Genomic DNA, 9,831 nt, shown 5'->3' on the forward strand with positions numbered 1-9,831 from the left:
GGTTTCCAAATGCTGATATGGTGGAGAAGGACGGCGCAGGGAGTGGTTGATGCCTGCATTGTGAACCGCCTAACCGCCTGACGGCTCCGTGCACAGTATGCGCTGTAACGCAAAGTGATTCGCACATAAGCACGACCCACTTACCTTCGCCCGCACAATGGCAGAAGTGTAGAACAGCTGGATGGATGGATGGATGGATGTTACAAGCTTCAGCGAGCTCGTACGGCCCAAACGAACCCGGAGGCTCATGAACCGCTTTGACAGCGCCGTCGATAAAGAAAAGAAAAAAGAGAAAAAGTAAACGAAACAAACAGCTGCGTCCTTGTCACAGTTTGTGGTGTGTACGATTGCTACGGCCAGTGACAGCTTGCCATGATGAAAGCCGAAGCGCAACCACTAATAAAAAATTAATACTTACGCAAAAGTTATACCATTCATACTTTCGAGCTTCAATAGCTCCGTCATTTTGGAAGCTCTCCACTCTACGCTGTTGCTTGAGTGTAGCTAGGAATGTCCGGCGACTGGAAGCAGCCGTGCTGGAATGTAACTGCAGAGCCTGGTGGCCTACGCGCCTGCGGTGAGTTCACACTCTTCGGCCCCAGCCTCTCTTTCAAAGTGCGAGAGAAGTGTTTCAACTGTTAGCTCTCCTCTCCGTTTGCAGTCGTGACATGTTGCTTCCCATGCATTACGGTAAGCAAGGGTCTAAGGATTACTCAACAGCTGGGGAATGCGTTTCGTCTATCACCGCAACGAGGGGTCAACGGATGGAACGACTTAGGTGATAGGGGTGTACGTCATACCATCTATTCTTATTTTTGCGAGAAATAACGGTTGGAATATCGCATCAAAATATTTTGGCGCCAAGGTTTTACCCCGCTGGCTGACCCCCTTTGGTTGCCCTTTCTATGATGTCATCGACAGTATGGGATCAACATCACCAAGCTCGGCGACGCCAAGGTATTTGTGCCGAACCTGTCACTGGGCGGTGGTTTGCGATGCTGACCAGTTGTGTCCTGTTACGCATCATGGCGTCGCGCTGCAGGAAGTGATGTGCTCCGGGCAGTTCACTCCTGGTGAGGACAATTACTGTAGAGTGCAGTACTTGGTTTTAACATTTTATCCCGCCATTATTCTACGCTAACGAAAACCGAAAAGCGCTAATTGAGCCCCCTCGTCGAGCATCTTCCAATGACACATGCCCCTTGATTGCCACAGCTTGCTGTCTCTACTGCTGCGCCACGTCCGTGGGCTGTCCGTGCATCGTCCACATTCCAGCTCGCAAGGTGAGCAGCTCTCACGACGCGCTTTCGATGACCGTTTAAAGCAGGGATTGATCGCAACCGAAAGAATCCTGACCCTCATGCTGGGATCTACTGACTATGTCTTTCCTTCCTCCTTCCCTTTTCCTTTCATTATTCCAGAACATTCGGGAAAAGTACAATATTCAGGAGCCGCAACACGGCTTGCTTGAGGTGAGAAACATGCTCGGCGCAAAGGAGCACTCGCGAACCAGGGCATGACGTAAGAGCGTCCAGAGCGGTTCCCACCCTCTTCTCATCAGCTGTCTCATCACCTCGCCCATCCCGCAATGACGTAACAAAAATCAGCTCGGATAACTATCCTTGCGAAACCTGCGGCATCATTGTCCCCGCTTCAGCTGCGCGCCTTGCGAATGGCAGCCTCCTAAATTCCAGATACATCGGCAGGGACTAGGTCTGGGGGCCCCGACCCCCCCAGGCCACTTCATGAAACGTCTTGTCGCCATCCCTCCCTCCACACAGTGCGCAGCGACCTCTTTCGCCCGACTCGCCCGTGGGCTTCCATACACACAGCGCCACCTCGGCTGATGTCCGTGTTCGACTTTTGTCTTCATCTTTTGGCCCCTTCCACTTTCAGGACGTCCTGATGACTTGGTGCTGCAGCTGCTGCGCCATCATCCAGGACTATAATGAGATCAGCGCTGCGAGGGGCGAAAAATCAGGTAAGGCGTCGACGGGTGATGTTCTTAGAAAAGCATAAGCAAGCAGGCACCTTTTAGCCCCAGCTTTGCTGGGCTTATCGGTGTCCCTTGTCAAAGCATTTTTTTCGAGCATATTTTTTGGGAAAGAGCTGGAAAAAAGTTGTCCGTGTGTGTGTGTGCAGGGCTGCTGCAAGCTAGTGTGTGTTTTTGTTTCGTAAAGCTGAAGCGCATCAGGCAACAAAGCTAGCCCAACGCCCGTAGGCCCATTTAATGCCTATCAGGTTTTCCGGATTGAACCTGTGGTACACTGGGTCCTGAGTACATAAGTCGGTCCGAGGAAAAGAGGAACGTGGCTCCTCCCTCTGCATTCCACGTGTATGGGTGCTGACTTGCAGTACGTGTCGTACATCTGCTACAATGATTTATGCAGGGACCATCTTTTCCGATCTTCTGGAGGCCTTCGGAGCTGCCGATACCGGTGCTACGGGGAAAGCTGATGAGGTGCGTGTACTGTGTGGCGTGCATGTCGCACTGTTGGAGGTAGTGCATGCATGGTCAAATGGCCGTAGCAGCTGTCGTGTAGTTTGTGACACACGCTTGAGAGCAGCACATGTGCACTAAAGCACTCTGCAGGCATATCAAGGAAAGCCTTTTTGATGGCCAGCTACTGCCGCGTCTGTTTTCACCTGTCTCTCGTGTCTGTGGGCGCAATCTCCAACCGCATCGGAATGCGTTTGCATGCATCCCTCCTCATTTGCCTGAGGCAGCGAAATAGGGGCCAAAGCGGCCCCAGTGGACACACTTCTTCTACTTTTCCTAGCCCTTCTCAAGAAGGAAGTCACAATAATAATAATAATAATAATAATAATAATAATAATGATAATAATAATAATAATAATAATAATAATAATAAGTCAAATTAACATCCTTTCTGCTTTACAATTACTGTTCATCACGAAAAATAAAACCTCTGGGCAGGTTGATAAGGCCAATAAGGAGAACGCAGAGGTGAAGGATGCCGAGACGAAGAGTGCCGATGAAACAGCGGAGAAGAATGCTGACGAAGAAGCGGAGAAGAGCGCCGATGAAAAAGCGGAGAAGAGTGCCGATGAAAAAGCGGAGAAGAGCGCCGATGAAAAAGCGGAGAAGAGCGCCGATGAAAAAGCGGAGAAGAGCGCCGATGAAAAAGCGGAGGAGGCGGATCTCTCGGGGAACGGAGAGCACAAATCTTCGTGAAGAGGATCACGCTGGGACGCTGAGGGGCCCGATATGCGTGATAAAGCTTAATGCCAGGCGGCTTTTGAGGAGTTTCGCAGCCGAACATACATAGCCATACAAGTGGACAAGTGGTTTTGACAGTGTTTTCCTTGCCTTAGGACCTGTTTTTTCTTACCCGCGTATGAACTTGATAAAGTATATAGCGCAGGGAGATACTTCCTTGATCTCGCGCTCAGTGTGCTCGAAGTCAGCCTTGGCGATATTGTGCGATACATGCGTACAACGTGCATGTCCATCATGTATTGCTGCCATTATATGCGTCGTTTGCATTATAAAATTCATTTTACTGTACGCCTAACTCCGGAATGTTCGCGTTTGTGGCACGTACGTCACTATTTGGTGTTATTGGACTGCGTTGGGACAGTGTGGTAATATCATCACCTTGACGTTAGGCTAGTTTATTTGGGTTTAGGCGTCGCGTGATGACGGCAGAGGAATTAATTGCCACGCGCTAGCATTCACGCTAGGTAGCATTGAGCCCTGGGTGCTCTTCGCGCTTGCTTGTATGTGATTGGTAGCTCTTGCTGCTGATTGTCGGTCTAAGATGCTATATCCCATTCTTGATGACGATTTGTTGACAATCGATGTGCGGAGGTGGCTTTACTTGGACTGGGCTGCTTATCAGTTCGCCTGCCGCATCGAACATTGTTCGATTAGGGGCGGAGGCGGCGAGACACCAGGGCGCATGGCGGAGTTGCAGGGTTCATGCTTGGGTCGCTACAGATTGGATTGCATCTCTCCTTGTTGGCGCAGTCATACCAAATGACTCCGACGAGGACCTGTAAGAGGCCTATATCGACAAATTCTCTTTGTTTGCATATTGCAAATGCATGTGAAGTAACAACTTCTTCTGCATAATCCGAGCACACCGGGGAGAGTATGCGGGGCCCCGTACGGGCAGCGATCGTGTTCACTACTTAGGGTCGATGCTATTCCACAGACAAGCAAGCATTTGCGAGCATAAAAGGTGTTTTTATTTATTGTGGAATTCTAGGCTTCCTCACAGCCAGGAGAATTGCCTGGGAAAAGAACAGGGCGCCCAAGGAAACGCGGGAGCCTTCATGTAAGACGCCGTGGCAACATAATGTATGAAAATTAATTGGATATGATGCGGAAACAGGGTTGTCGAGTCTGTGACGCACTGAGGGAAACCAATGTTCGACTTCGCAGCAGCGACGGGTCATACGTAGCATCAAGGGCAATGTAAAGTATTATTTATTAGAAAAGACTATTTACAAAAATACTTTTTTTGTAAAACTGTCACGTCTTGGATAGCTTCAGGGGGATTCTCAGCTTCCTTCTTTCCGTTAGAGGTACGTTAGAGGTAACTGAGCTTTTGGATCTAATTTTCGAATATGGCTTACCTTGCGTCCTTTCGAACCTGTGATGAGATATTGTGATCTGTTGGCATGGCACGTTCTCTTACGCCTCAACCCAAATAGTTGTACGATACATTTTTCTATCGTAGCAAATTTTCTCGATTGGTTAACTGTCCTGTCTTGACGTGACTACCAGTTGCAAAAGTATCCGCCAATATGCCCTGCTGAAAGTATTTGTATGACCTTTTCCAAAGCTCAATAAACCGCCAACATTTGGAATTCCATAAACTCTCTGAGGCGAAACCAGGATGGCGGCAGCCAACGCTTACTGTGGCCTTCCTAAATTTCCTAATTTCAAGGTGTGATGAGATGCTTACATTCTTGTCCTTCGCTTGCCAGCGCCTGCCCGCCAACACGGTGTTCACTCGAATGAGACACATTGTAGGTGCACAAGCTCCTGGGCAAGGGGAGCTATGGAAGGGTCTACAAAGTGGAGCGCGAGAGCGATAAGCAGCTTTATGCGCTTAAGGAGGCTGACTTAGGCTCTATGTCTCAGGCTGAGCGTGCTGATGCTGTCAACGAGGTTCGACTCCTAGTCTCCATTTCGCATCACAACGTGGTGAGTTGTGACGAAAGGATTTGACACGAATCGCGGCTAGCTTGGATGCGGCGTAATATCTGATTGGGGATAACACTATCTTACGCCTTCGTGACGCGAATACACCAAGTTGGTGGACGATTCCACATCCTGGGACTTGTCTCTTTTAGGGCCATCCACATATGCTCAGGATTTGGCTGCATTCATTTGCAGTTAAGCCTGTGAACCTGGCTTCCTAAGCGAGTGTGTCTCCCCTGCCACGCTCTTGCGCGAAATACAGATTCGTTACCACGAGGCTTTCCTGCTTGGGAACAAACTCTGCACGGTCATGGAGTACGCCCCGTTCGGCGACTTGCGCTACTACATCAGCAAGGGCTCCAAACGTAAAACTCCATTCCCAGAGGAAGCAATATGGCGCATCCTCTTGCAGCTATGCAGGTGGGTTGCCGACCGTCTTGCAACTTCTCATTCACGCATCCAGGTAAGTGCTCCGCTGAGCACTGCCCCTTGACGCCCCATGGTCTCTTCTGTGGTCGTACAAGCCGCGCGCACAAAGGCGCAACGGTGACGAAACCCTCTGAACGTCGCCCACCCTGTCTCCGTTATGGCTACTGTAGCCGGCTTTAATGCTTTCTTCTTCGCGTCCTCTTAAACTTGCCTGCCATACTATCCCATGTACATGGCAGCTGTTGTACACCCAAGGTGCCTAGCACTGCCGTGCCAAGCGCGGCCAAGCCACCTGCCAAACCGTGGCGCTTTTCTTGCCATGCGTTTCCTGCCGTACATTTCCTCTCCTATGTATGATCTTCACCTCAATGTGGCAACAGTTGCGATCAACATTTTGCCTCTTCGCTCAAATTTTCCGTCTCGGCCCTCTGTTCCTCTTTGGTACTCACAGGGGACTCCAGGCGCTCCACAGCCAGAACATCATTCATCGAGATATTAAGCCGGCCAATATTTTCCTATGCGCCAACGACCTGCTCAAGATTGGGGACCTGGGGATCGCCAAGGCCCTTACCAACATAAACTTTGCTCGCACGCAGATTGGCACGCCTTGCTACATGGCACCAGATAGGTTGGGGGGTGGATGTGTGATGCTGCGTTTGACTGCGTAATAATGTGAAGGCCCGTAACGCGTCCAGGTTACGCCACTTGACAGTTACAATTCCAACCATCGTTTCGGAATTTGCGTTTTACAGCATCCTTATGAAGACCTGTTTGAACTCAGGGACGGTAATCGATACTTGTAATGTGATATCTTGTGGTAAGGGAAGAGTGGGCTCGGAGGGTATTGGTCAGGGCCTCAAAAAGCGCTGCCGTCAGTCGAAGCTTGTGATGGAGCCGAAACAGATGAATAGTCCTTGCACTGGCGTTGCACAAGATCTGTGTGGCGATCTGATATTCGCTGCTCCTGTAGCTTAAATAGGATTCTTGAGGCCAATCTCCGTACCCTAATTGCGGCGCGCACAGGTGTGGAGTGGGCGTCCGTACTCGTACAGCAGTGACATGTGGTCACTCGGTGCAGTGCTGTACGAAATGATGACGTTCAGGTGGGTGGGTTCGTTCTGCGATGTTGGGCTGCGAGACTTATCAACTTATTAGGACGCTCAAAACATAGCGCCGAACGATGAACTGCGTGGCGGGACACTGGCGTAGTGCCAGGTCCTGACGCTGGCAGATCAGCTGGGGGTGCAGCGTCCCTCTGATCCCCCCTGGAGCTGGCAAGGAGGGGGAAATGGCTGGCAGGAGAGCATCAACGACCTTCATCTGCCCCTACACTGCTTGTACCTCGATGATTCCTAATGCACAACGACCCCCCGATCCGCAACTGCTCATTGCCGATCCGAGCGCCCACCGCTTCCGTCTCCTGCAGGACCCCCATGGAGGGTCGCTCCATCGTGGACCTGCGGAACCGCATCGTTGGTGGGCGCTTCACTCCCGTCCCGAGCGGCTCTTACAGCCAGGACCTCGTCACGCTTTGTCACAGCCTGCTGAGCACTGAGCCAAGTAGACGGTAAGCAGGCGCATGCTTGGGAAGATGAACTAGAGCTTCGCTACCGTCGATGCGAGTGATTTGCAAGTCCATGGGCCAGGTACCGCACGCGGCGGGAAGTTCTGGCTGGGGTCCTGCATTGTGCGTTTTCCCGGAGAGACACACACATGCATGCACACATATCGCAGAGCCAGTACTGCGGTCGCGTAGTTGGAAGCAGCTAGCGCTGAGATGCCCGCCGGTCATCCGTAAGCACTACATTACCTGCTCCCATGTCATTGCATTTCGTCTCATACCTTCTCCTCGCCCGTTCACCCGTGGATTCAGGCCTTCTCCCGCGACCATCCTGGCGGGCTCCGCTGCCAGCAAGTGGCTGCACATCCTGCCGGAACCACCCGCTTCTAACCGGCCACCGGCACGCCGCTGGACTTCTGACGGTGTGTTGCCTGATAGGCAGCTAGATGGCACATGCGACGCTCGTCGATTCCGCCGATGAGGCTTGTTGATACGAGCAGATGAGGCTGTGACCGTAGAGGACAGAAGATTTGGGAAGGAGGTTTTTGAGTGGTAACTCGTGCATAAGCGCCCCCTCGTGCAGCCCGTCCCTTCAGCGGTTCGGTCCCCACGTCATCATGAGGTAGTTGTATCTCTGTCGCTTCTACAGGTTAACCCTTGAGAGTGTGAACCGGTGTTCAGGCAAATGCTAACATAGCATGCATAGAGGATTGCTGGGGGATGGCGGCATAGCACCTGGGATGCGCTTCTATGGGATGCGGCACAACCCATAAGTGTCCGCCATGGCTGCTTAAAGCAAGCTGACAGACGAAGCCACCCCCCTTTCCCTGTCCCTTCTCTTCAGGTTCGTCCAAGGGCGCCCTTTTGGACACCATTGTTGTCCCGCGTGACCTTAAGCAGCTCCCGAAGCACCTGCCGCCGCCATCATACGATACGGACATTCCACAGCCCCCGCCGTCGCAGGCCGCGGGGCCCCCGATGCCAGCGCCAGTGGCTCCGGTCGCGGCCCCGGCAGCGCCCCCTGGCGCCCAGCGGGCTGCGTCATGGTGCAGCGCCGCGGCAGCGCCAAACACGAAGCCGGCACCGGTGTCATCACATGTAGCGGCTGCGGCTTTAGGGAAGCCGCATCCGAAGGCGCCGTCGCAACAAGGTCAGAAAGCGTGGCGGGCCGTCCATTGCAGACACTTGGTAACCTCTGTTACTCGCCATGTCCTTGTAGTCGTCTTGAGGGCTACAAAGCCAGGGCAAAGGATGTTGGAATGATAGGCGAACCCATTCGCGGCCGCACTTTATTTCCAATGCAGGCTCCAGGCCCTCCTCTCGGGACAACAGCCGGGCGCCGTCACCTGCAGAAGTGCGCTCGATATTGGACAACCGTAGAGGTAAGTGCTGACGGAAAGGCAGTGTCTGCATCGGATGGCTTTCACCATGGCTCTTGTGGTTCAGCTAACGTTCACCATTCACCTTAATACGCAAACGCCAGTTTTTGTCGGTTTCGAGAGCGAGTTGAGGCCTACATTAATTTGCCTGGCACGCTTCCAGCTCGTCTCCACCCATAAGTTTTTTGAAGAACGGTAAAGGACTGCGCATCTTTATTTCCCCACCAGGATAAGTAGCCTGCCGTGCGTATTCCCATGCTGCAGGGCCGACGCCGCTGCCACCGCTCTTCCCGCGCAACGGAGCATATGGTGGTGGGGCCATAAGTTCAGCTGCGGCTGCGGCGGCAGCCGCAGCCGCTGCGGCTATTGCAGCGTATCAGCAGCGCTGGACGCCTAACCCCCAGCCCGTGGCATTCAACGCGCCGCGGTCCATTCCTTATCGCCGTGTGTCCATCTCATAAGATGGCGTCACGTTGCACTTAACGATGCAGCTTTTTTGTCCCTCAGTACATAAGGCTGCCTTTATAGCATGTGCAGGGTGACAACTGCCGCGCTGCGCTGGAGACATTGAAGCACACTTGGCAGGATTCTTCTTTTTGTGTCACATGGACATGTCGCAGTATCGAATCTTTCCGTCCGGCAAACCGCAGGCTTCTTACGGTAGGATGTGTGCCGGCACCGCGGTCGGGGCGATTCGCGTATGGATAGCGTTCTTGGAAGAGCGCCGATGTTGCATCGGCTCTTTTTATATTTCAATTTTCCTATCACGTACTTCACCACTCAAGAGGCATCTGACGATTCATTTTCCTTAGTTTTTTGGCGGGTTAAGCACCGCCTTACTCCTTGGCTGGGCGACTGTCGAATGACTGTGTAAGATCGACTCTGGCAGGTACTGAGGGAGATCGTGATTACGATCTGACGTGACTGCAGGGGGAACTGATGCATTAACGCAGACAAACCGTGAGCAGTGGAGGTTATCGTAGTGGAGACTTTGTCACGAACAAGCATTTGTTGAACATGCGATGAGAGGACGTTGACTTCGTTGGGATGGGTTGTTGGGTTGGAAGTGATTGGTCGTGTTTGGACAAAATGATTTAATTGAAGTGAATCAATGTTTTGTGAGCTGGCCTTGGTCTGAGGCGGGAGGCAAAATAATCAATTTCGAAAGACAATGCAGGATAGACATTGTAACATCGAACAATGAGCCATTTCTATTTACAGACATACTAAGCTGGTAACTAGTCCGAGATCATCACCTTATTTTACTCATATCGCTTTTGCGTATTTAA

General features: G+C 52.0%; 2 protein-coding genes across 2 annotated transcripts; both read left to right on the forward strand.

The window, feature by feature from the left end:
* Positions 1–420: 420 nt before the first annotated feature.
* Positions 421–4,041, forward strand: VOLCADRAFT_103592 (uncharacterized protein). Its single transcript, XM_002947641.1, has 9 exons — positions 421–577; positions 662–690; positions 922–957; positions 1,043–1,073; positions 1,216–1,283; positions 1,422–1,472; positions 1,897–1,981; positions 2,391–2,461; positions 2,939–4,041. Exons 1-9 carry the CDS (start codon positions 511–513, stop codon positions 3,194–3,196), a joined length of 696 nt encoding a protein of 231 aa, XP_002947687.1. The 5' UTR covers positions 421–510; the 3' UTR covers positions 3,197–4,041.
* Positions 4,042–4,865: 824 nt separating this feature from the next.
* Positions 4,866–9,003, forward strand: cnk1 (NimA-related protein kinase 1; the record flags this gene model as incomplete). Its single annotated transcript, XM_002947642.1, has 10 exons — positions 4,866–4,916; positions 5,003–5,176; positions 5,436–5,593; positions 6,054–6,246; positions 6,626–6,705; positions 7,029–7,169; positions 7,476–7,587; positions 7,977–8,323; positions 8,475–8,545; positions 8,807–9,003. The coding sequence occupies 10 exons, from the start codon at positions 4,866–4,868 to the stop codon at positions 9,001–9,003; spliced, it is 1,524 nt and encodes a 507-aa protein (XP_002947688.1).
* Positions 9,004–9,831: the final 828 nt, after the last annotated feature.

This window comes from Volvox carteri (genome assembly GCF_000143455.1).
Source record: "Volvox carteri f. nagariensis unplaced genomic scaffold VOLCAscaffold_7, whole genome shotgun sequence".
Taxonomy (NCBI): domain Eukaryota; kingdom Viridiplantae; phylum Chlorophyta; class Chlorophyceae; order Chlamydomonadales; family Volvocaceae; genus Volvox; species Volvox carteri.

Bases quoted from the DNA above. Each gene is read 5' to 3' on its own strand.
- VOLCADRAFT_103592 (XM_002947641.1), top strand. From the start codon at position 511: ATGTCCGGCGACTGGAAGCAGCCGTGCTGGAATGTAACTGCAGAGCCT. The intron at 1,074-1,215 runs GTGAGGACAATT...TGATTGCCACAG, and splicing joins CTCCGGGCAGTTCACTCCTG to CTTGCTGTCTCTACTGCTGC. The intron at 1,473-1,896 runs GTGAGAAACATG...TTCCACTTTCAG, and splicing joins CGCAACACGGCTTGCTTGAG to GACGTCCTGATGACTTGGTG.